The following is a 26,625-nucleotide window of genomic DNA, read 5'->3' as shown; positions in this document are numbered from 1 at the left end:
AATTTCTTGGAGAGGTCTCCTGACCAGTACCTCCCAAGGTCAATCTTATTTTTTTGGAATGGGTTATGCAAGATTTTGTTGGTGACTCTAGCACTGGGTAATTTTCAATTTATCTATTTCGTATGGTTTTTATTTTTTATCTTTTAATTTTTTAAGATTTTATTTATTTATTCATGAGAGACACAGAGAGAAAGAGAGGCAGAGACACAGGCAGAGGGAGAAGCAGGCTCCATGCAGGGAGCTCAACATGGGACTGGATCCCAGGTCTCCAGGATCACACCTCAGGCTGCAGGCGGTGCTAACCTGCTGTGCCACCGGGGCTGCCCTTCATATGCTTTTTAAAAAAATTATTTATTTGTGTATGTGTGAGAAAGAGCACGCATGCACAAGCTGGGGGGAGAGGCAGAGGGAGAAGCAGACTCCTTGCTGAGCAGGGAGCCCCATGTGGGGCTCGATCCCAATTCCCCCAGAGATCATGACCTGAGCCGAAGGCAGACGTTTCATTGACTAAGCCACCCACGTGCCCCTATTTCACATCCTTATCAAAAAAGTTGCTTTTGATGAAGTATGACACAGGTCCCTAAATGACAAGTTAACATTACTATGCAGATCACTATGCTTTTTAAAGTAAAATTTAATAGACTCTGACCTCAAATGTTGATTAAATGAGGAGAGAAAAAAAAGTTCAAAGAAACTAGAGAGCTCTTTTTCATCAAGTGGATCTGAAAAGCTCAGGGTATATGGAATTCTGCTATGGCTCCATCCTTCCTGGAGGAACAGGAAAGCAAGGTGAAGAAACGAATTCCTGGTGCGAGACTTGGACATCAGTGTCCATGCTCACGCTCACCTGAGAGCACACTAGAGAGCCCTGCCACCTCGGGACTCCTGCCATTTCACACAGCCTGCTTCCAGCATCTGGTTGGTATAACACATGGGAAAAGCGACAGGATTTACTTTCAGTTCTGAGAACCATGACTCACCCCAATACTCTGTCAACTATGGCTACATTTGTAGTATTAAAAAAAAAAAAAAAAAAAAAAAGGAAGAACAGGAAGAAGAAAAGGAAAGTCAAAACATCTCAAGACCAGGAGGCAGGGCACCTAGAAACCTACCACCTCTCAGTTCTGTCAAGTGATCAATAATTCCTCTTTCATAAAGCTGTTTTCAAGAAAAATCTAAGTTTTGTGTCCTCTCAAAATGGTCTTTCATGCTTTTAAATGAAATTAGAAGATATTATTACAAAGTAGTTTTCCTTTCTTCCTGGACTTTCTACAAGCAATGTTTCCATGGCATAAGAAATCTAGTTTCAGGACTGTAATTCCATGATAGTACGTGAGTAAACTAATTTAAATATGCACAGATCTAGAAAGTGGTATGTGAAGGGGCAGGTAACCTATGCCTGCAGAGTTTGATTATATTTTATTTTACTCACATCTATAAAATCCCTTTTTACTTCCTATTCCTCTAGAAGACACGGTCAGTGTTTCTCAGAAGCTGGGCAGGTTTTGGCCAAGTTTCTGAGGTGACATTAAAGGCCTGAGATTTATCAATGTCTGCGGCACAGTGAAATGTTCCCTGAAACATACACCACTCAGGCTGTAGGAGGAGGTGCTGCCCTCACCTCAAAGAAACTGCCACTGCAGTTCACATCGGGCATGTCAACCCACATGTCTTCCACATACATCTGCAACCAAACAACTCCTCCCAAATAAGTAGCTCTGGTGTTATCCTCATTCCACAGAGGAAAGGTGTTGGGAAGGGCCTTGGCTAGCTGAGTGCAGAGTTATATTCAGGACCCTTCTCCTCTGACGATGCTCTACCACCCGGTATTTTGTGAGTCAGGTAAGTGCATGTGCTTGGTCCACCAAGCTCACATCTTCTAACAGCACAGACGAATGCACCTAAGTGTGTAGACCTGCCAAGGAGTCAGGATGGAGGGGACTTAACAGATGGGTAGGCTCACACCTGGAGGTGAAGGGTGGATCCAGGCACAGGGCACAGAGCATGTGGCCCTGAGGGGACAAAGCCAGCCCTCTGCGCTCTCCCTGCCTCTCTGCTGTATTTCCTTCTGGCTCGTACCATCACAGCAAAGAGCCTGTTTTCAAAAGGCTGTTCGGCTAGAGTAAGAATTCCGGATGTTTTTTGTACTGATGGAAACAATACAAATCCCCTTCTCCAACCCTATGCACAGACAGCGAGAGCCTGGGGTGACCGATGTGAAGAGCATTTATTCCCCTCCCGCCAGCAGGGTCTTTACCAGGTCAGCCCGTGGTGAAAGCCCATCTCCACCCTGAACAACGGAGCACAGACGCTAAGCAATTTTGCCCGACAGCAGTGTTTTATTGTTATGACACTGTCTTGTGACCCACTTTACTCCCTGCTCCTTACTTCTTGGTTATAAGCAGTAATTAGTAATGTCAGCGTTCTGGCTGGATTGCTCCAGGCCCATTAATAATGCAAGAGTAGGAACAGGATGGATGCGTAAGTGTACAACAGAGGTTTCAAGGTTAAAAGCAGTAATGGAGAGAGCTATGGTGGGGGGCGGGGGTGTGGTGGTGGTGGTGTGCAGGTGGTGTTGTTAGGGGAGGAAGAGAGTATGTGTGTAAGATAGAGGGAGAAGGATGAGGGATAAAGAGAGATATGGAGAGAAAAAGAGATTTAAATCTATTTTTTGAAATGTGCAGCTTCCCTTTAGGGCAATATGTATGGCAAAGCACAACTTCCCAGTGTCCTCAATCAAGCTTGCACTCTCTTCTGGGTGGACACACATTTCTGGCCACCTGGCAGGGAGCATGTCCCTGCTAAGTCTCTGGGACTGGAGAGTTACTAGTGTATGAAATTGAGGTCAGAGGAAAGTATACTAGTATCTTTCAAACATATTTTCGATGTTTTAAATGACTTCTCTTATAAAAGGCAATGCCTAATGCCTGCTTGTTCAGCAGAACTGGTACCTTCCCACTTAATGCTTTTAAAGGAAAGTCAAGACAAGTGATGCAGAACAGGCCCTGGGTTTGGCAGCCAGGCCCTCCCTCATGGAAGACAAGATTGCGTTGTTACGACTGCTTCTGCATCTCTGCAAATCCCCCAAAGCACCACGGTTCCAAGGGGGATTTCAAAAGGTACAATATCCCGACATTCCTGCAAAGAGCTTCACAGAACTGAATGACCACACACAAGCCTGCAAATCATACATGGAAAAGGATTAGAACAGCTATTTGAGAAATAGTCGCTTGGTAGGTGGGGGAGGGGCCACACAGCAAGGCTGACCACCACCCGTGACTCCTGAGCTGCTCCTGTGACTCCTGAGCTGCTATCTTCACTGTCTTTTAAAGTAGAGAAGGATTTGCTACTAAACCTTTTATTTGTACCTCGCATACCAAAAGTGAGCTGTTTTACATACTAGGAAAATAACAACTGTATCTGTTAGTTTCACAACCAAGGGCAGACATTTTAAAAACTGGTCATCGTAATGCTTAGGTGAATCAGAACCCATTCTTACTTGTGAGTCAGAAATAGTCTCTGTGGGAAAAGGAAGCAGCTGGAAGCAGTCTTGAATGGTAACTAATGAAAGCTGTATTTATCCCCATGGGGCTCACTTTGGGGCCATGGTTTTCTCACTGGTTGCATATACTGTCCAGCAGCTCCTGAGCACGTGCTGTAGATGGGGCTCCTGCAGAAAGGCCACTGAGAAGAAAGGCAGAGCTGCCGAGTTCCAGCTTTTTTCACTTGCCCTGAAACCCCACCACCTCACATATAATCTGAGGCCATGCACTTTTTTTGAGGGAGGTGAAGTCGGCCCCCACGACGATCCAGGAAAAATGGCTATAGGCTTGAAAATACATAAGCACAGCTTAAAAATCACATTTCTACTTTTCAAGTTCCCTTAAAACCAATAAAACAAAATCCCTTTGCTTTAAAATTTCAGCGTTGACTGGGTTGATGAAAATGGGTGCATTATTTTTTGAAATGAAGGAGTAATGGATGCATGACCCCCTCCCACCCCCAGTGGGCCTCCACTAAGGCAACTCCTGGGGATCAGTGCAAGAAACTGCCTTTCCGCATGGATTTCCTGTACATGTCAGCACACCTCTCCTGTGCTCATCTGAGACCCACCCGCTGCTCTATATCTGGCTTTTTTCACCTAACAACATATTGGGTGCAGTTCCCTGTTGGCACTACTGGACCCATATCATCCTTTTAGATCTTATGGTACACCATGGGCTGGCTGACTGGAGTTCATGGGCCATATCTGACCGGCTGCCTGTTTTTATGAACATGATCTTCCTGGATCACAGTCATGTTCATTTGTTCTACATTGTCCAGGGTTAGTTGTGAGCTACAAAGGCAGGATGGAGTTGCTGTGACAGACTATATGGTTAGAAAAGCCTCAACTGCCTGCTATTGTGCCCTTCATAGCACAAGCCTGCCATCCCCTGGTGTGTGCCACTGTATGCCTGCACCAAAATATATTTAACTTGTTTCCTGTTGATGAACATTCAAGTGGAAAATTCCTTACTCCTTAAAATTCCTTGTATTCCTTAAGAATAAAATTAAACTCTGCAAATGCTGAGAGGCATTAAGATAGCTGAGGAAGAGACGAGCAGCAACGAGCTGGGAAGAGGTCAGCATGGAGGAGGCGGCTTAAAGAGGGAACTTCAGGGTGAGCTATAACCTCCCAAAGTGTCACTTCCTCTTTTCAGAGGAAGCAAGAGGCGAACTGTAGGTCTTCTGATAAGAGGAAATCCCCCTTTGCTATATCAAAGCTACTCCCTGTGTTTGTGTTTTTCTAAGTTTGGCAAGGCTGCCTGAAGCATACTGTGACCAAATTAGGAAGTGAGCAGGCTGCTGTCTCTAAGCTGGTCACCACATGGCCAGGACGCCCAGGCATGCGTAGACAGTGATGGATGGGAGGGAGAGGCTACATCCAAGAAGGAAATGCTATTTGCTTGAGAAATTAGCCTTATAAAAATTGCACTTAATAAGTGTTCTGTAAGATGAAATTCTCTTGCTGCTGCTGACAACAAAGGCTTCAAAGTTTCTACAAAGACTGAGTGTGACAGGCAGTGGAGACAAATTCTTTTGGGTGTTATTTTGTTTATTCCCACGGCAGTGAGGATATTGAGAAGTAACAGGGAAAAATACACCAATCAGTTCTTTAATAGATTAATAAGATATTTACTTATACATTGCTGACAAAAAAAAAAGAATTTAGACAAGTCATGCTAAAAAAGAATTGTGTAAATACTCCATTTTACCACTGCCTACCTAATTGCTTTATTTGCTTAAACATTAAGGTTTAAACTAATCATATATATATATATGTATATATATATATATAATTTTTAAAAAGATTTTATTTATTTATTCATGAGGGACACAAAGAGAGAGGCAGAGACACAAGTCGAGGGAGAAGCAGGCTCCCTGTGGGGAACCAGACATGGGACTCGATCCCAGGACCCTAGGATCACATCCTGAACCAAAGGCAGAAGCTCAACCAATGAACCATTCAGGCGTCCTTAAACTAATCCTATAGTTTCCAACAAGGTCTAGGAATGTGATACTGAATCATTATACTGAACTTCTTTCTGCCATCTCTGCTCAGTGATATTCTCTTCCAGGAATGACTTCTGAGTTAACTTTTGATTCTGAGCCAATGAGCTGAGAATCTATCCTGACCACCAGTTCTATTTGGGTAATAAAGTTTAAACTTGAAAATCCTTGCTTTCTTCCCAAATTTTCAGATCAGCAAGATTTTTGGACATGGTTTTTATTCCCTGAAGAATGTGCCTGGTTCAGTTCCAGCATCCACTATGAAATAAGATGTACAGTTAAGACTTAAGGTAAGTGTAGGGGCGCCTGGGGGGCTTAGTCAGTTAAGCATGTGGCTCAGGTCATGATCTCAGGGTCCTGGGATTGAGCCCTGAGTAGCGTTCTAATCTCAGCAGGGAATCTGCTTGTCCCTCTCCTTTTCTGTTCTTCCCCTGCTCATGCATGCTCCTCTCACTCCAATCAATGAAAATTAAAAAAAAAAAAAAATAAAAAAAAAAAATAAAGGGTTAAGGTAAGTATAAATGACAAAACTTAGTCCTTAGTCCTTCTTTACAGGAAAACTTTTGCGGGAGCCAGGCAAAAAGATGTGGGCACAGTTCCTGGCTCAATCTGAGAACATGCTCTTTCTAGGGCAGTGGGCACTCTGAGAGAAGGCAGAGGCCCAGGGCAGAGGTCTGCGCAGGCGGCCATATTGTGGCATGGGGCTCCTGCTCAATGTATGCTGAGATGGTATTCTGGTTTCTTCACCAGGCTGTTACGGGGTGGGAATTTTGTAGCCACTCTAATGTTGTCAAAATAGCTAAAAGTTTGCTTTCTACCTACTCCTATGATTCTGAACATTTATTTACAATCACCTAGAGTCCATGAATCTTACAGCTAACAACATTACAAAGGATAGATACTTTTTGGAAGGCTCTGGCTGACTGACACATAAATCCACCAATTAAGAACTGTATTTCAGGATGCTCAGGGCATGATCCTGGGGTTTCAGGATCAAGTTCTGCATTGGGCTCCCCTGCTGGAAGCCTGCTTCTCCCTCGGCCTAGGTCTCTGCCTCTCTGTCTCTCTCATGAATAAATAAATAAATAAAATCTTAAAACAAAACAGAACAAAACTGTATTTCTATTAGTCTGGGTCTCTATGGCCCACCATTAGCAGAGGCAAACTGTATATGGATGGACAACTGAGGACATATACAGTTAGAGAGCTATCCCTGAATCCAGAGCCCATGTATAACTGAAAGACAGAAATTGGGTAATTTCCTCAAGCTATATTAACCTCTTCCTTTTATCTCCACAATGAAGGTGTCGGGGCTATACGGTCTCCCAGGTATCCTTTATAAATCTAGCACCTGAAATTACAAATTGAGAAAACCAGATGCCAGTATTACAGAACTACCTGTAGGCAGGCTCAGCGTAGCTTCTCCGAACAGGGTTTGAACTACGCATTCATATTCCCACCATATGAGTATAAGATGCCAAGGATACCCACGCCTGTTCTGACCTCACCCTGCCCAATCAGATGGCATGCCTCCCACTCTCAGCTCTGACTACTGCCACCACCCTGCAGCCTGGCCTAAGTAGGAGGTGTGCCCGGCAAAAGCACCACTGTGCTCTCTCCCTGGCTGTCTTCTGCTTTCTCACTGCAGTGCAGAAGAACCATGGCTCTACACAAGTTTCATTGCCCTTTTATGGTAGAAAAATGAATTGCTTGCCCAGCAGTGGAGCCGAGAGAGATGACAGAACGGAAAGTTGTCATTTGTTGTGGTTTTGGCAGCAACAGAATAGAGTGTTCTCCTCTCAGCCACCCTTGGATGGACAGTGCACGCCAGGCATTCAGCAGGGGAAAAGCAAACCCCAGCCAAACTGCTCCCAGATGCATTCCTTCCTTGCTCTGCCTGCAAAGGGATGTGTTTATTTATGAAGAGTGTCAAGTCTTATTTTGGTGGAGATGCACTTTTTACAAAACAAGGTTTAAAAAGGCCGTTTGTGTTCTGCTGGAAGATCTAAGCAGAGGTGCTCCAGAAAACATGTTTCCAATCAGACTGCATCCAAGGAACAGCTTCATTTCCTTGCACAATGAGGTTGTGGGACTGGAGCTGGGCAGGGAGGTGACCTTGCTTGAAGGAGGGGCTGCAGCTGTTGCTGAAGCCCAGCCCAGGCCATTCCCTGTCTCCTGCATGGCTCAGAGGGATGGAGGAGTAGCCACTGACTCCAGATAAATACATTCCTGGGAAAACACACCAATATCCAAGTCCCTGGGGTAACAAACAGCAGTTGGTACCAGAGGGCCTTAAATTGTTTGCATTTCTGTCAGGAGGCCCACAGGAAAAACAAAAAAAAAACAGGCCTCACAGCAGCTGGGAAAACATGTTGCAAAAGGAGAATTAGGCAATTCTCTGTATGCACATCGGAGTTAGGGAAATTAAGCTTATCTGAGCGAGAGAAATTAAGCTTATCCAACATGCTTTCAGCTGGAAAACAAGCCTTTTTTAAATGGGTGGGGAAAAACTTGTGATGGTTACATGGTTTCTTCCATATTTAAAGCATCCAAGGACTAAAAAAACAGCTGGAAATGTAGCAAAGCAGCAGTCACTATAGGAGGAGCCATGTGTCTGGTTTTGCCGTAGCCAGCACTGTGGACCCCTCTACCACAGCACCCCCAATCCCACCTCCACTACCAAGAGGGGGGTGTACTCCAGGGACTGCTGGCCTCCTGCACATGTGTGCCTAGGATGTGTCCACTGCCAACCTTGGACTGTCTGCCTCTACCACCACTCTTAACTGCTGCTGTCTCTCCCTTCTGGCCTGGCACCCCAGTCAGCCACAGAAGACTGGTGTTTCCCTAGGCCAATTCACTCACACTAAGGCCTTCTGGAGAAGACTAAAAGAATGCTAGCACATGTCCACAGCACTGTACAAATGGGCTTTGGGACTGGAGGGTTTGTTAACCAAGGACCATGAGACCACTGTGCATTCCCAGGTCTCGGGTTGCTACGTCACCAGAAGTGACCAGATGTTCCAGCCTCTCCCCACCCCCCCATGCCCTCTTTCATGGCTCTACAAGGCCCATCCATCCTCCCACCAGCACTTTGATCATACCATTCCTACATCATCCCTACATCAGGGTCACAAGAGCTGTGTGTATGTGTGTGGGGGGGTCTGGGATCAAGAGTCAGGCCCCTGTTTTGCACAGCCCTTTTCTATCTGTAGTCTACTTCTCTCCTGCTCTGTTACACACATCTACTGGCTGACCTCTGAACAGTTCTGTCTGAGTCACTCCCTGGCCAGGAATACCGGTCTACCTGTTAGAACTGTCAGGCCAAGATCTAGTTCTCCCACAAAGTGTTTCCAGACTGTCCCCTCCCCTGGCTCCCTCCAGTAGTCCCCATCACCATCTACTACTTAGCTGTCTGCACAAGGAGCTGGCCTTCCTGACCTAGATCTCAGTGTAGGGCTGTCACTGACTCTTGTATTTCTTCGGACATAGTAATGCTAAAAAAAAAAATCTGCTAAACAAATGACCAAATTCCAATCAAAGTCCATCAGCCTGTATGCTGAGCAAGCCTATGCTGAGCGAGCAGCTAAGGAACATGTTTAGAGAAGACAGAAGAAATGTAGGGAGAATGGGGCACAAAAGCCTCATTGGCTTCCACACAACTATAGCAAGGCAAAAGTTTTAGGAAGGAGTGAGTCCAAAAGAAGAATTGCACAGCAGACAGGGCCATGGTGACAGAGGCTCGGGGGTGGGGGGTAACCCGTGCCTGGAGAGAAGACTGTTGCTGAGAGAGCTAAGGGGAGGTCAGAGTGGGCACCAGCCCTGGGAGAGAAGAGGCGGCAGCTTTTATGGGAGGGGAGAGGGCTGGGAGCTTAAGATTGTGGCAACTGGAGATGTTTAGAGCAGCAAAATCTCATTGAAGAGGAGAGAGGAAGGGAAAAGGAAAACTGTAGTCAAAGATAAGAGAAGAAAAAGTTGTGATCTACGTCACTCTCTGGGCTAAAATCTCAATCAGCTTCTTGGGTGTAGGGAGCTTTTGAAACTTCAAATGCTTTTCATAGGAATTTCTGATGGAAAATAAAACTGAAAAGTGCTTTTATGAGGCTATAGGGATTTGATATGAGAAACTCAGTCTGTCTCTCTTTGAAAAGCAAATACCAACACCAGTTTGAAAACCCTCAGTATTGGAAACCAGGGACTTTGGACTGGAAGGACACTTGAAAGGTCATCTGGTCTCTTCTCTGGCCTTGAAGCTGCACCATATGCTGGAAGTCATTCCAGAGAAAGGAGTCTATCCAAAGTTGTCCAAAAGCCTCCAGCAGGGCCCTGGCACAGGGCCCCAGGTTCCCAGAACCCGTTTCACTGGTTACATTATAGTCTAGTGATCTTGGAATTCCTGGGAGCGATCTTGAATTCCTGGGTAGCTGAAGTCTTTTTATTCAGGGAAGCTGGAAAACAGTAGGTCCCTACCACTCCTACAGAAGAATCTTACACGAACAGAGAAACCACACACACACACACTAAGCCTTCCCTCCTCCAAGATGATCAGCCCTTTTATCTTCCCACAAAGAGCTGCTGACATTTTTCCTATTATGTAACAAATTTTACTCCTCTCTTAAAAAAAGTGACCATGCTACAGAATTGGACACCTGAGTAAGGGTCTTTCCAGTTCCCAAGAGTAAGATGCCTTCAAAGCAATGAAGTAGGTAAGAACACAGATACAGAAAAGCTAAGTGAAACTAGTTTTTAATATGGTATTTTTAAAATTAACTTTTTATTAAGAAAAAATTTAAATATATAAAAAAGTAGGCAATAAACATGAGTGATGGGTCTCCACATACCCATCTGTCAGGCTTAATAAGGATCATCTCAGGGCCAATCAACTTTTTGTACTCCATCTACTCTCCCATCCTCTTGCCCAGTGTAATTTTATTTTATTTTTTTTAAGATTTTATTTAGTTATTCGTGAGAGAAGCAGAGACACAGGCAGAGGGAGAAGCAGGCTCCCCAAGAGGAGCCCGATGTGGGACTCGATCCTGGATCTTGGGATCATGCCCTGAGCCAAAGGCAGACGCTCAACCGCTGAGGCACCCAGGGGTCCCGCCCAGTGTAATTTTAAAGCAAATCTCAGAGGCACATCATTTCATTAGTATCTCCAAAAGATAAGGACTCCTAAAACCACATACCCAAATCACACCTAAAGCTGCACAATACCAAGTAAGGCATCCCTGGATTTTAACTCCTGATATTGTTATCTGCTAGCTGTGACTGACCAGAGAAGGAGCAGAAGTCCCTAAGAGAGACTACTGGTAAGAGCTCTACTGGCATGCCCCTCAACATCTGCCTGTTTAACAAGGTACCAAACCCCCACCTCACAGGACCCCGACGACCACCTTTGCTCTTTCTGATAGAATGACACAAGAATTGTGGTTGTGCTTCTTACCCTGACCTTGGCAGACTGGACTTAGTTTGTCAGCACTGATCTTAGTCACCAAGGTCATTCTGAGCCTGTTTACTCATGGAGCATTAATATGTGGTGCAGATACAGAGCACAGAGCTGCCATTCAGTTTCGAGAGATGGCAGGTCTGGCTCCTGTGACAGTGGAGATGAAGGGCAATGGGTGCTGGGTCTGGGCGGTTAATCCCACTTAAAACAGTAAACTGGCAGACAGATACAGACACGCATTTCTAATCGTGGTCCTGGAGGTGGCCATGCAGCCTCTGGGGACTAGAGAGGTGACAGAGGTTCTTCTCATTCTCTGTATGTTTGTTTCAAAGTCAGGGAGGACACTGAATGGTAAAACACCATTTACATTGCTCAGGCACTACACAGCAATAGGAAAATGACCTTGAATCCAACAGCACACACGAGAAATTTCACCCTGCAACAGCTCTGCTCTATGCTTTAAGCATTCCTCTTTGCTCCTGTTTCCCTTGCCCACATTCCTCCTCCCTGACACAGACACCCACAGGGAGATGGGGTGTTTTCATGCCTCTGTTATTACCATAGCAACAATTTCTCTTCTACCTGCAAGGGTGGAAGCCCTGCAGTGTTCTGTGCAGAGAACGCAAAGAGGGGACATGAAGGCATTATGCTCCAACACATAGATGCACACACATGCATGCACGTGTGATGCACACACATACTCCTCCCAAGGACACTGCAATGAGAACTGGTAAAACAATTTTTTTTTTCTTTTTGGTAAAACAAATTAAATCAAAATGCTGACACCTGGTCACACAATTAGTGAATAGATAATAAAAAAAAAGGCAAATGACTATAAAGAGATATTTTGTAGATATCAATTCCTGAGGGATTTTTTAACATGAAGATTTCTAAACACTGTGAATCAAAATGCATCTCTCCTTTGATGAGGCCACAGGCACACACACAAAAGCCATTAAGTTATTTTAACAAAATATATGAAGGCACTAAACAAATAATGTGTGGTTTCCAGAAAGAGGCACTTAAAGCTTATGATTCCTATATGGTTTGTGAACAGGGCTAGGCTGAAGTGCCCATACAAGTCTGTTAATTCACAGTCTCTTTCTTTACATACCACAGACAATGTATCTTAGTAGAAACTCAAACAAAAGAGAGACAAGGAAATATGTCCTTTTACTACAAGGACAGTGAAAGGTGAGCAACCCTGACCTCCAGGCCTGCCTGCTACAATAGGGGTTGGTGGAATGGTCAAGATTCAAAGATGAGCACCTTCCCGAGAAGACAAAAAACATAACCCGTGAGTCATGGAGACTAACCATGGACTTTTTATCTTCACTTTGTGACTAATTCTGAGTTCTCTAGCAAAAAGTACTATCGTTTTTCTAGGTCCTTCCTACATTCATCTCTTTAAATATTATTCCCTGAGATGCCAATCCTTTCAGACAGGGATAAATAAAAAAATGTATCAATGAGAAACCCAAGAAGAGGTCGTCACACAGCAGTGCTGTGGACCAAGCAACTGAGACTCACAGGGCAGACCCATGGGTAGCCTTCATTAGGACACAGTTCTCCCCAAGGTAGCGGAGGTCCTTCTCTGAACCTGAATGATGTGGGCTGAAGTGACAGCTACCATTTCTTACAGAAAGTATTAGCACAAAATTTAGCTTAAAAAAACCTATCCCCTTTCCACTGTGGCATGCTAGTAATAAATGAGTTTTCGGGGCACCTGGGTGGCTCAGTGGTTGAGCGTGTCTGCCTTTGGCTCTCAGGTCATGGTCCTGGGGTCCTGGCACTGAGTCCCACATCGGACTTCCTGCAGACAGCCTGCTTCTCTATGTATTTGCCTTTCTCTGTCTCTCTTATGAATAGACAAATAGAATCTTTAAAAAAAAAAAAAAAAGTTTTCTGAGTACATGATCTGAAAGGCTAAGTAAGGTATGTGAGGAGTCATTTTTTGGTTCCTCATGGGACCTTACATCTGCCCATGTTAGGGGAATCCCACACTCCTGCAGGAGATTTTACAAATTTGGGAGAGGGTCCTCCTTTCTAGGTATTCCTCACCTGCACGCACTGTTGGCATCAGTCTCCACCTTTCCTGTGCGGCAGCTGTTTCCTGACCTCAGATGTGCAGGCACTGGAGCACATGCTTCTCCTATCTTAGGCTGTTGACTCCTCTGCCCTCACTTTATGAGACCCAGTGGACGCATCACTGACTTTCCCCAGTAGTCTGCAAGGTAGGTGCAACCATTCTCACTGTACAGATGAAAAAACTGTGGCTCAGGGAGATGTATTTACCCTAAGTCTCAAAGCCAAGAAATGGAAGAGCTGGAAGGAAAGCATGAGCCGGTTTAATATCAAAATCTCCTGTGTTCCCTATGACGCCAGACTGTCTCCTGAGCTGTAGCAAAGGTAATGGCCATAGGCACCTTGCCACTTGCAGCTTTGCAGCGCCCAGCCCAGTGCCGGGTCCAGAACAGCACGTCAGTGAATACTTCTCACACAGTGCTCCTCAAGAGAAATCTCAACACTCACAACTCACAACCAGCGTAAGTGGTTGAGCACTGCTGACAGAGGAGGGACACAAAGCCTCTTCATTTTCAACAAGAAGTTCTGTGATTTGTCTCCTGGAAGGGGGTAACATTTTAACCATCTAGAGTAGCTTCCCTGGGTGAGAAAAGAAGCACCAGAATGTTCTCTGGGGGCAAGGCAAAGTAATGCCCACCTCCGGGGGGTGGGGGTGGGGGGACGAGAAAAGAAGTGAACACCCAAGTCCACACCAACAGCTCAGCCTGTCTTGGACCACTTCGGCTCTGAAATGCACTCTTCTGCCTGCTGGAGAGGCAGTGCTAACCTGAGTTTCCAGGGGAGAAGTGGTTGCGCCAGCCCTCTGGAGGGGCAGCTCTGGAAGCACTGCTGGTGCCCCCTTACCAGCCTCCTAGCCTCCTCTAAGGCAGGCCAGGAAGGAGAGGAGGTTGTTTTCACCACTCAGTGCCCAATATCAAGTGACAGAAAACATGAAATATAAGAATAAAAACTACTCCTGTAGGGCTAAAGGGAAGCAAAAATAAGTGTTTTATTCATATTGGCTTTTGTGTTTTACTTGTAGGTATATATTTGTGTATATGTGTGTTATACGTATATTTTTAAAGATTTTTTTTATTTTTGAACAACCTCTACGCCCAACGAGGGGCTTAAACTTACGACCCCAAGATGAAAAGTTGCAAGCTCTACTGACTGAGCTAACCAGGTGCCTCCTATGTACTTATGTATATATTTTACCCTTCCTCCCCTTAGGTAGATGTCTATCTCCCTTTTGAATAAGTGTGCAAACAACAAATATGGTATTTATAGGACTTTTATTGGGAAGGTTGGAAAGGAAAAGAGGTAAGCAATATTCTGCCTTTTGTTGGTTTTATTCTTGGGAACACACACACACTGAGAGAATCAGGTTCTCTATTCCTAGTGTTAGATGTGTTAAGATGTCAAGTAATGAATTATCAGCCAGAATCTCCTAAGGATCAAAAAGCCTATGATGAACACATTCACTATGCTGTCTGCTATGAGGAATTTTAAAAACTGAAAAGTGACAAAAACATTAAGTCAAAAATAGAGTTAGATCCTGAAAGCTCATTGCCACGATGCCAGCTCTGCTCTGTGCCTGACTGGAGGATGGCTCACAGGGATGCTGCTTAGGATCTACTCTGGCATTATGTCTGAGGCCGGGAAGCCTCCCTCTGGGTTCTCACCACTGGGTAGATACTATCACTCCACACCTCCATGGCCATTTATTTCGGGTGGCTGTGGGGAACACAGGGAGCTGAGAGCCCTGTGAGGTACTTATCCAACATGGGTGCATACCATGCAGCCTGCGGTCTTAAGCTATTTTGCCAAAACCCTCCAGCTCTGAAGGAAGTGATTCACCTTGTGAGTAGGGGCAGGCCAAATCCCTGAGAGGGAATTCCCACCCCACCCCACTTCTTTTGTGGACTTGCATTATGAAGCATGGACTTCCATGCCAGTGAAAAAGCCCTCATTCTGGGACTTAAAAATCCTTTTGTTACCCATTTGTTTCTTGTCAACATAACTTCCTGAATAAAGATCCTCCCTGATAGTGGGGACAAGAGGATCAAGCTTCATTCATATCTAGATAAATGTAAATGCCTGTGCTCAGCACAGGAGTCAGCTGACTGGCTGGGCCTCAAATTATAGTGCTGCTAATAAGTGCCAACCGTCCACTGTCACAGCTGGAGCCGCCCTGGCACTGACAGCTGGTCCAGGCTCATTTACATTCTCTGCACGCAGCCATTCAGCTACTGTAGGCGGCTGCAGATGCCTGTTTTTTAGCAACAAACTGGTTCACTGCAGATGTGAATTTTGGTTATATTTCACTGCTGTAGAGTCGGTAACACTGAATGCTACAAAGGATAAGATAGGGCCTGGAAACAGTAGAAAAAGAGTAAGAAAGAGAAATGAGAAACACAGGGAAAAATGGTGAGAGAGACAAAGGAAAACAAGTACAAGTGACACCGGGAAAAGACAAGTGGTTGTACAGCCACACTCACTCTCTTGGCTTCACTAAGGAACACCAAGCCAGGTGTCCTTCACAGTTCTTTTTGCCTAAAGTCTTACACCCAATGGGTTTCCCTCCTTTAGTGCTTACTTCATGAATAGACTTAAACCTCCACCTTGTAGCTCTGGCCACCTTTCTGGAAAGCTCCATGTACAAACCTCTGAATTTATGGAGCAAAGCTATGGTTTTGGAAAGGTAGAGAAAGACTCAACAGGGAAATTCTGACCCTCAGAATAAATATTCCAGAAGCACTGCTTTCAAATCTCCTTTTATCTAACACTCTGCAGTCCCACACCAAACATTTTCAATTCGTTCCTAAAAACAGCATGCTGAAAACAAACTGGATGAATCCTTTATCTGTGAACACACAGGGCGCAGAGGGCCTTGACAAAAGCATTCCATCATATCAATGAAACAAAGACTCTCTCCCCATTTCATCAAAGATACAGTATCTTATTCTCTTAAGGGATTTTAGAGGAATGATTCCAGGCATTCAAGCCTGCCTCTAGATAATGCATTAATATAAACGCCTCATCTGGAGTGACAAGTTCCTGGAAATCTAACCGGAGCTTAGATTACTGGCAAAGACACTGCAATGAGGAAGCAGATGCCCTTAGTCTCACATGGGCCAAAATCAGTTTGTGGCTTATTTCTTAAAACATTAGCAATCCTCAAGGATTAATGATTGGTTTAGCTACCTAGTTGAAAAGAAACAACGTCATAAGGAGAATTCGTGTAATTGAAAAGGTAAATGCATAGGTTCTAAAAACACGACATCTCTGCTATTAAATTCTGAATGCACATAGTGGTTTGCTTTGGTACTAAGCCTAAAAGAATTCTGTTTATGAGAGTGTCTTGCTGACTGACATACTTCTGAAATGCTCCAGAGAACTGTTCGTGGAGTACCAGTGCCACCTCGTGGTGACTCCTCTCCATAGCACCTAATAAGGAGGGACCAGCTTAGTTCTAATGATGAGGTGAGTGAACTCTCCCCTCCTGGTGAAGGACCCTCTGTCCCTGCCTCAGGTTCCCAAGACAGTTTTACTTTATTTTTCATGGTGGGCTAAATAAACTCTGCAAACCTTACCCTAATGGTGAAAAGTATCCAGAATGTGGATGCTCTCATCTTCAGGGACGGTCAAGTTCTGAAGCACAATTCATTGAGAACATCTTATGATGCATTCTTTTTACTGGAAAATGTTACTAAGGGACATAAATGGAAATATATGGAAATATAAAATTTGAACTTATTAGGACTGACTTTAATGATAAGAATTTCCCCAAACTCATCTAATGAATTTGAGGTGATTCTAAATCAAAATGCTATAAGCACTCTAACTCCTGTGATCTACTTCCTGGATGCCCTGCCATAGGCTTTCCGTGCTCCCAGCTCATTCCCTGTCACCATGGTTCCCTCCTTCCAATGCTTCTTACTCCTGACTACAAAGTTTTCCTCTAGGCTACATCTTGCCTCATGTTCCTCACCCCAGTCACTTTCTAAGTAATTACTGAGCACCTACTATGTGCTAGGCATAAGCAAGACATACACATAGAGTACCTCCATCCTCAAAACTCTACATGTCTAAAACAGAATCAACCGAATTTCTTTTCTCCTGGAATCTTTTTCTATTTGTCTTTTTTTTTTTTGAGAGAGGGGAGGGGAGAGGTAAGAGAGGGAGAGAATCCTAAGCAGGCTCCATGCCCAGTGTGGATCCCAATGTGGGACGACTTGATCCCATGACCCTGAGATCACAACCTGAACCAATCAAGTGTTGGATGCTTAACTGACTAAGCCACCCAGACACCCCTCTTTTTCTATTCTATTTGCAATTGTATGTGAATAGCATCATTACCTACTTAGTGGACCAAACCAGAGAAGTCAGTCATCGGGACTTCTCCCCACCTCTAGTCAGAATTTCTCCTTCTAATCCTATCTTCTCATTACTCTTACTCTTCAAATCTGCTCCTTTTCTCCACCCCCATCATCCATTTTGGTTCTCATGATCTGTATCAGTCAGCACATGCTAGGTTATGTTGTTGGAATAGACTCAAACTTCAGTAGCTCAAAACAGAGACTTATTTCTACATGTTCATCTTGGCAGAAGAAAAAGACACAACGAACCATCAGCTCTCTTTTTTGTTGTGTTAAAAGAACACTTTAGGGCAGCCTGGGTGGCTCAGCGGTTTAGTGCCACCTTCGGCCCAGGGTGTGATCCTGGAGACCTAGGATCGAGTCCCGCGTCAGGCTCCCTGCATGTAGCCTGCTTCTTCCTGTGTCTGTGCGCCTTTCTCTCTCTCTCTCATGAATAAATAAATAAAATCTTAAAAAAAAAAAAAAAAGGAACACTTTACATGAAACCTGCCCTATGAACAGATCTTCAAGTGTAGAGTACAGTATTGCTAACTACGCATATAATAGCTTTTGTATCTCAGGTGACTGAAATTCCACATCTATTGCATGGCAGCTCCCTCTTTCTGCCTCTCCTGGTCTCTGGCAACCACCATTCTAGTTTCTGCTTCTGTGAGTGACTACATACCTCCAGTATATGGAATCATATGGTATTTTTTTTTTTGTGAAGGGCTTATCTCACTAACATAACGTTCTAAAGGTTCACCCATGTTGTAGCATGACGGGATTTCTTTCTTTTAAAATCTTGACTAATGCTCCATCGTATAGAAAGACATTTTCTTTACTCATTCATCCACGGATAGATATTTATGTTGCTTCCATATCTTGGCTATTCTGAACAATAATGCAATGAACATGAATACAAATAGCTCTTCAAGAACCTGTTTTCAATCGACAAATACTCATAAGTATGATTGCTGGATTGTATAGCAGTTTTATTCCTTGATTTTTTTTTTTTTTTGGATTTTATTTATTTATTCATGACAGAGAGAGGGAGAGAGAGAGAGGAAGAGACACATGCAGAGGGAGAGGGAGAGAAGTAGGCTCCATGCAGGGAGCCCGACGTGGGACTCGATCCCGGGTCTCCAGGATCAGGCCCTGGGCTGAAGGTGGCGCTAAACCGCTGAGCCACCCGGGCTGCCCTATTCCTTGATTTTTAAAACAAATTTTATCAATCTATCCATCCCCCACCTCCACATCCAGTGTGGAGCCCAATGTGGGGCTTGAACTTACAACCCTGAGATTGAGACCTGAACTGAGATCAAGAGGCAGATACTTAACCAACCAAGCCACCCTGGCACCCCAAGATTTTACTTTTCCCCCCAAAAATGTTCTCAGAATTTTATTTTTAAGTGATCTCTACACCTAATGTGGGGCTAGAACTTACAACCTTGAGATCAAGAGTCACACGTTCCACCAACTGAGCCAGTCAGGCGCCCCTAATTTTAATTTTTGGAGGACACTCAATACTGCTTTGATGCACCATTTTACATTCCCATCAACACTATTTTCTTTTTTCCTTTTTTGTGATAGTGAGCATCCTAGTAAGTGTAAAATGACCTCACTGTGATTTTGATTTGCATTTCCCTGATGATGAGTGATGCTGAGTGCCTTTTCATGTATCTGTTGGCCATGTGTATGTTCTTCTTTGAAGAAATGTCTATTCAAGTCTTTTGCCCATTTTTTAATTGGCTTAATTCTGATTGGTTGTTATTGAATTATAGGAGTTGCTGTGTATTAGATATTAACCCTTTATCAGAGTATTACAGATATTAACCCTTAAGTATTAATTTAGTAATAATTAAGTAGTATTAATTAATTACTTTCTCCCATTCCATAGGCTACCTCTCCATTGTTGATGGTTTCCTTGCTGTGCAAAGGATTTTCAATCTGATGCAGTCCCATCTGTCTGTTTTTGTTGTCTGTGCTTTTAGTGTTATATCCACAAAATCACTGCAGAGACCAAAGGTTAGGAAGTTTCCTATGTTTTAATTTTTAATCCATTTTGATTTTTGTTTGTGGTATATGATAACATCCAATTTTCATTCCTCTGCAGGCACCATTTGTCAAGCAGAATGACCTTTCCCCATGGTGTAATCTCAGTGCCCTTGACTGCATAGGTGTGGGCTTCCTTCTGGGCTCTCTGTTCAGTTCCATGGGTCTGTAGCTGTCTTTATGCCAGTACTATACTATTTTGATTACTGTAGCTGTGTAATAAGCTTTGAAGCCAGGAAGTAAGGGGCCTTCAGCCTTGTTCTTCTTTCTCAAAATTGTTTTGGCTATTTGGGATTCTTGACAGTTCTCTACGAATTTCAGGATTTTTTTTTTTTTTCCTGTTTCTGCAAAAAAAGCAGTTGGGATTTTCATAGACTGTGATTAAATCTATAAGTGGCATGGGCAGGTAGGTATGAAATTTTAACAATATCAACTCTCCAATACACTGTGTTAGTTGATTCTAATTGGGACCTATTTGGCTTCTTGAATTAGGATATCCATTTTCTTTTTCCAGATTTTGGAAGTTTTTGGCCATTATTTTTTCAAATAAGCTTTCTGTCTCTTTCTCTCTTCCCCCGAAATTCTTGCAGCGTATACACTGGTTCACTTAATGATGTCCTTCCCATTTGTGCCTCAAGCTTTCCTTATTTTTCATACTACTTCTTTTTTCTTTCTGTTCTTCTGACTAGATAATTTCAATGACCTGTCTTTGAGTTCACTGGTTCTTTCTTCTGCTTGGTCACATCCGATGTTGAATCCCTCTAGTGAAATTTTCTATCAGTAATTGTATTCTTCAGCTCCAATTTTGATTTTTCACAGTATTTTCTTTTTGTTGATATTCTCATTTTGTTCACATATCATTTTCCTGAACTTGTTGAGCATCTTTAGGACGATTATTTTGAATTCTTTGTCAGGTAATTCACATACTTCTTTTTCTTCTGGGTCCTTTCTGGAGATCTACTTTGTTCCTTTGGTTGACCATTTTTCTTCTTGTGTGTCTTGTTGCTTTGTGGTAGGGTCCATGAATTTGAAGAAAGTCACCTGTTCCAGTCTTTACATACTGGCTTTGTATAGGGAAAGATCTTTACCAATCAGCCTAACTACAGATTCCAGGGGCCTTTATTTTGGATGTGTCTTTTCTGGACCTAATGTGTGTAAATTCCCAATTAGAGAAGTTTTGGCCCCCCCCCCCCTTTTTTTTCAGGAGCTATTTATAATCTTTTCCCCTCTGGTGTCTATATAGTACTGCAGGTACTCTGGAGCTGTTTTAAGCTGTTCCAACTCCTTTTTGTTCTCAGGAGCCCCCAGGCATCTAGAGAATGGCTGGTCTCATCAGTGCTGAGGTGGGCAAGAGAGAAACCAGTTCCTTCAAAAACCTCCTATCCCCAGAAGCTAGAACACTGGATGCATGCTCCACTCTTCCTTTCTCTGAGGGAGAAGCTGCCAAGTTGTATCAATCGCTGCCTCTGTCTGAACTGTGGGTCCTTTGGGGGGCAGCAGCAAGCCTCCCAGCTCTCTTGTATTCTCAGATGCATCCGGGCATCTAGAGTACACAGAGTCCTGTCAGTGCATTGAGTCAGGTGAGACAATAATCAGCCCTTTAGGCAGTACTCCCCAAAGCCAGAACACCAGACACCTGGTCCAACTTTTTCCCTCCTCAGGGAGAAGCCATGAGTTGGGGTTTTCCCCAGTTCTTTCCACAATAAACAGAGAAAGGGCAATGGTGAGCAAGTGTATGTTAGTTTAAAATGTTGTCTTTGGGGGTACCTGGCAGCTCAGTTGGTAGAGCATGTGACTCTTGAATCTCGGGGTTGGGAGTTCAAGCCCCATGTTGGGCATAGAGCATACTTAAAAAAAATTAAAAACGAGTAAATAAATGTTGCCTTTGTTCTTGGCAATCTCCTGAGTCCTGGTGTTCCTTCCTGTCAGTGCTTTAGGGTCAAGAAAGATCAAAGCCGGCCCCTTAGATAGCTGCCCAAGATGTCTGAAAGCTAGATTATACTTGAGTCTTCCCTTTACCTCCCCTGGGAAGGAGCTAGGATTTAGGGGTTTCTTGCACGTGCAGGTAGGAGTGGCTCTGGCAAGTGAGTTCCATGAATTTTCCTACAGGCTTCAATGCAGCTGGCTATTGAACTATTTGGAATGCGGGAACCTCTTAACTGGTTTCTAAATTTTTCACAAAGGAAACTGGTCTATGTACCGTTGATCAGTGTTTCCATAGGGGGCTGGGAAAGGAGGGTCTGAGGCTACCTACTGTGTGCCACCTTGTTGACACCATCCCAAATTATGTTTTTACCACTTTTTCTGCAAGAGACTGACCTCATCCACACTAACATTTCATTGACCAAAAGAAGCTACACGGCCACCTCCAAGGTCAACAAGGCATGTATATCCCTTCCACTGAGAGGAAGCTGACAGTTTAATGTCTTTGCTTCAGATCTTAAAAGCCATTGGAACACTTTCACTGACATTCCAGGTTGATGTTCTGAAGACACTCACAGGACACTGTTTCAGACACATTTGTGCCCTTATCACTGCCCGTAACTGTCTCTGGAGAATAATGGCCTCACCTTCTCTTTGACATTTCAAATTGTCTATGAGTACTTTTCCTGGTAGGGACTAATTTGGAATCCTCAGAGGAAATGTAGTTCCCAGCTCCATCTTAGCAATTCATGGAGACTCCACAGGAGGTGGCAGTGATGTGCACCTCTCACCTGGACTACACAACAGCCAGAGATCTCGTTACATCAGTTCCCTTGCTGTTCTCCCCTCCACCACCTTAGACTGGTGTTAAAGGCCTATATAACCTAGCCCCATCCAGCATGTGAGCCTTCAGAACGCTACTGCTCCTCAGATCTAGAATATTCCAATATCTTCACTCTTCTCCCACCCTTGCCTTTCCTTCCCTTGGCTACTGCTTCTCTAGGCATTCCAGTGCTCAGGGTGGTTAGGTATTTCACTTAGTTCCAAAAGTCAGAGACAATTGGGACAGCTGTTTTAGCCAACAGCCTGTGGTAGGGAGAAATTATTAAACGGACATGTCAGTTCTAAGAGTATGCCCAGACTTTAAAAGAAATGTGAATGCTGAAAACGAAAGAATAAAATTTAGTACATTAGTTTATAGTTTCTTACTCCTTTCCCAAAGATTACTTTTGTTTCTTCACTCCCTCGTAAGGCAGAGATATTATAATGTTCAACTCTGGTCATGCTATTTTATTATTATTATTTTTAAAATTTTTAAAAAATTTATTTACTTGAGAGAGAATATGTGCACAAGCAGGTGGAGGGGCAGGAGGAGAGAGAATCAGGCTCCTCGCTCAGCAAGGAGCCTGATGTAGGCTCTATCCCAGGATCCTGGGATTGTGATCTGAGCTGAAGGCAGATGCTTAACCGCATGAGACACCCAGATGCCTCGGTCATGCTATTTTAGAAAAATGACTTAAAACATACATACATCTAGGTTGATGCTAATATTTAGTAAAAACTGTCAACTATTTACAGTAGTCTGTAATTAGCTGACACATTTTAAGACATTCTTAGCTCACAGAAGAATCTAGTTAAAGAAGATTTTCAGCAGGAAGGTGACTGGATGGCTTTGGTACCCAACACAATCAGTTCTTTTAAGAATAGTTAGTGAATAATCTACCCAATGCAACAGATGCGACCATGATGCCCAGGCCTTCAACCAAAGGAGTGTTGTCTGGACTTTGAAAACAGCAGGAAGAGAGTGTATGTGTGTGTCTGTGCACATGGGGAAGGTTATTTGTTTTTTGTTTTTGTTTTTTTTTTTTAATTTTTATTTATTTATGATAGTTACAGAGAGAGAGAAAGGCAGAGACACAGGCAGAAGGAGAAGCAGGCTCCATGCACCGGGAGCCCGATGTGGGATTCGATCCCGGGTCTCCAGGATCGCGCCCTGGGCCAAAGGCAGGCGCCAAACCGCTGCGCCACCCAGGGATCCCTGGGGAAGGTTATTTGAACACAACAGGGGAGTGAAAAAAACAACCAAGAAAAATACTGGCACACTGAGAGAAACAAAAAAACCCTTCACATTTTACCTTACAACATCTGGCCTTATAGAAAGAAGGCATACAAGAGGAATCTAGAGCTTTGTGACTGGAATTCCACAGGTGGCCCCCATTTCTGTAACCATGTCAACCATGATTCACAAAGTATTGATCTTCATTTACTTTCATGAAAAGGAACACACACAAATCCTTCTCAGGGGTCAGCACAGAGATAACCAGCAGGTATCTGGCCATTAGTGTAGTCCACAACACCAAAATTCAAATGAATCTAGAAAATAATTTGCTTCCTTACCTTTCTGCAGCGAGGATTGGGACAACTGAACCTCTTCACATCACTGTCCAACAGAGCAGGAAAGCTGCAAGAGGGGCATCTACAATCAAAACAGTAGAAGGAATATTACTCAGAATATTAAATTGGTTCCATGTGACAGCTCATGCTAACGGAGTTTTAAGATGGACAGTCATATCTCCTTACTTTTAACTAAAACACGCACTGAGGCTCTGCTTTGTACTGGCTCTTATCCACAAATGCAGCTGCCAATTTGGGTCCTATCTCAGTGCAAACCACTCAATAAACAAAGACCCCCTATCTTTGTAAGAACAACTTGCACGTCATTTTTCCTTTATCCTCCAACCCATGCGAAATGATTGTACCTGTAAGCCAAGTGATGAAGAGGTACCAAGGAATGTAGTAAAATGTAAATATTTCCAATAATAATAATATTCCCTTATTGCTCCGAAGACAATGCCAGAAGACCTAGAAGATCCAGCTTTGTCACAGAATGTTTATCTCTGATGAAAGTGTTCAGACAGTCTAATGGGCAATGAGGTGACAGATGACACTTTCTAATTCTGAGAACTGACCTGACAAGCTCATCAGCGTAAGCTGCAGTGACTTCTTCTTCAGCTTTCCGTTCATAGTATTTATACAGGATGGTCTGAGGAAGCACCTTCTCCAGCTCACTGGTTGGGAACGAACACGTGCAACTGCCTTCCATGCAGCTGAGTTCTGACTAAATTATAACGTCAGGAGGCCAAAACAAAACAAAACCAAAAAAAAAAAAAAAAAAAGAAGGAAAGAAAATTCAACTAGATTTTTAGAAAAACATAACCTCAGTGGTTCAATGCATCCCTCAACAGAAAGCCAATAAACAGTGGTTAAGAAAGAGACCACAAAGTCCATCTCTGATATAGGACCAGAGGGCCTCTCTCAGTGCAAACCACAATTAAGATGGAGAGCAACAAGGAAAATCACGGGATAGTATCTCTCAAGGAAGTATATGTCAGAAGAGAGTTGATTTCCTCCAGAGACCCTAAAAAGACAGGAGGTATAAGGTATCAGGGAAGGCAGAGATAAATGGTGTAAGAGGGGACTGACAAGAATATGGACGAAAAATAAGAAGGTTGTCTGACAAACCTCTGTCCAGATCCTGTCCCCTTCAGATGGTCAGGGGACTAAAACTCTTCCAAGAGAAAGGAAGACAGCCTCTGGGACAGCTGCCCAAGCAGGCCCTAGACATCGCCTTCAAAGCCATCAGTAGCACACTGAGTCCTCCTCACAACACATCACTCCAACTTCCTCTTTTACCTCTCTCATTCATTTTTAAGGACCCTTGTGATTACACTGGGCCCATCTGGATAATTCAGGATGCTCTCCCCATTTCAAGGCCACCTGACCAGCAACCTTAAGTCCCCTCCACCATGTAAGGTAACATTCACAGGTTCTGGGATGATGGGGATATCTCTGGGGGGCCATTAGTCTGCCTACTACAACATCCTGCTAGTAATAGTTACTCTGTTCTTGACTCAACTACAATTGACTTTAGAATAACTGATGTTGAATGATTTGATTATTGGTTATTTTTAAAAATTCTGGTTTTTAATCGTTTGTTAAGACAAAATAAAATAAAATTCCTTTTCATATTTTGTTACGCTGGTATCAAGAGACACTAATTTTGGACAGAGAAATATGACCTTGGACAGTTACTTCTTTTTTATTTTTATTTTTTATTTTTTTAATTTTTATTTATTTATGATAGTCACAGAGAGAGAGAGAGAGGCAGAGACATAGGCAGAGGGAGAAGCAGGCTCCATGCACTGAGAGCCTGATGTGGGATTCGATCCCGGGTCTCCAGGATCGTGCCCTGGGCCAAAGGCAGGCGCTAAACCGCTGCGCCACCCAGGAATCCCCAGTTACTTCTTTTTTAAAAAGGCTTCTAGTTATTATTATTTTTTGTCTTTTAAAAAGTGTACTTATTTTTAAGTAACACATGGAGCTCCAACTCATGATCCCAAGATCAAGAGTCACATGCTCTTCTGACTGAACCAGCCAAGTGTCCCCATAGTTATTCGTTTTTTTTAAAAGATATATATATATATATATATATATATATTCATTCATTCATTCATTCATTCATGAGAGACACACAGAGGCAAAGACATAGGCAGAGGGAAAAGCAGGCTCCCTTCAGGGAGCCCGATGTGGGACCTGATCCCTGCACTGGGGATCATGCCCTGAGCCGAAGGTAGACGCTTAACCACTGAGCCACCCAGGCGTCCTTATTCATTTTAATACAAAGTCCTTAAAAAATTTTATTGGAAAAAAACCAACAATGCACTCTCATTTAATAGCTGCAAGGGTCTCTTTGTTTGTATTACAAAAAGGATTGATGAGTGAAGAAGCTACTGCTCTTGGAGCAGGCACAGGGGCACAGAAGAATGCTGTCACTTCCTGAGAAGAAATCCACCTGGCTTACAACCAACACAATCACACCAGCCAGGGGCTATCTGGCAATCACACACACCCCAGCTTGTCCTAACAGCTCCACCTCATCCCAGAAAGGGCAATTTCATCAGGCAGGTACAGCTACCTATAAATGCAGTCTCATACTCTGTATTTCCTGTGTGTGGACCTATTACATGATTCTTACCTTTCCAGATCCAAAGACGGCCTCTTGGGCATATCTGATGAGACATTCTTTGCAGAACAAGTGAGCATCTGCACACTGTGTCAGCTCCTCGAATGGAAACTCTCCATAGCAGCAACGGCACTCAATAAGCTGGCCATCCTGTGGGCCATTAGAGACACATGAGACACTATACATGGAGGCAGAGGGGCAACTAGATTTTA

At 43.6% G+C, this 26,625-nt stretch overlaps 1 protein-coding gene and 1 long non-coding RNA gene across 14 annotated transcripts in view; one reads left to right on the top strand and one right to left on the bottom strand.

Annotated features, from left to right (window-relative positions):
• RNF216 (ring finger protein 216) overlaps positions 1-26,625 on the bottom strand; it is a 161,461-nt gene that overhangs the window by 73,235 nt on the left and 61,601 nt on the right. For all 7 annotated transcript variants that reach the window (XM_035717569.2, XM_035717567.2, XM_025426283.3 and 4 more), the window contains 3 exons: positions 26,426-26,563; positions 24,360-24,508; positions 23,788-23,866 (listed from right to left, as the gene is read on the bottom strand). In XM_035717569.2, coding sequence (XP_035573462.2) covers positions 23,788-23,866; positions 24,360-24,508; positions 26,426-26,563 — 366 coding nt within the window. The remainder of the gene's footprint in view (positions 1-23,787; positions 23,867-24,359; positions 24,509-26,425; positions 26,564-26,625) is intronic.
• The window catches only part of LOC112646351 (uncharacterized), a 32,523-nt gene continuing 17,158 nt past the window's right edge, over positions 11,261-26,625 (top strand). Inside the window, exons 1-8 of one of the 7 annotated variants that reach the window (XR_007411158.1) lie at positions 11,261-11,723; positions 12,113-12,290; positions 13,155-13,231; positions 14,292-14,377; positions 16,451-16,540; positions 19,313-19,440; positions 20,766-21,047; positions 23,798-25,203. This is a non-coding gene — a long non-coding RNA (uncharacterized LOC112646351). Of the gene's footprint in view, positions 11,724-12,112; positions 12,291-13,154; positions 13,232-14,287; positions 14,378-16,450; positions 16,541-19,312; positions 19,441-20,765; positions 21,048-23,797; positions 25,204-26,625 lie in introns of all 7 variants that reach the window. The other 6 variants (XR_003127590.3, XR_003127586.3, XR_007411157.1 and 3 more) reach the window with 6 other exon arrangements.

Source organism: Canis lupus, chromosome 6 (assembly GCF_003254725.2).
Source record: "Canis lupus dingo isolate Sandy chromosome 6, ASM325472v2, whole genome shotgun sequence".
NCBI lineage: Eukaryota > Metazoa > Chordata > Mammalia > Carnivora > Canidae > Canis > Canis lupus.
The sequence above is the reverse complement of the archived record's forward strand: the minus strand, read 5'-3'. Positions and strand labels throughout refer to the sequence as shown.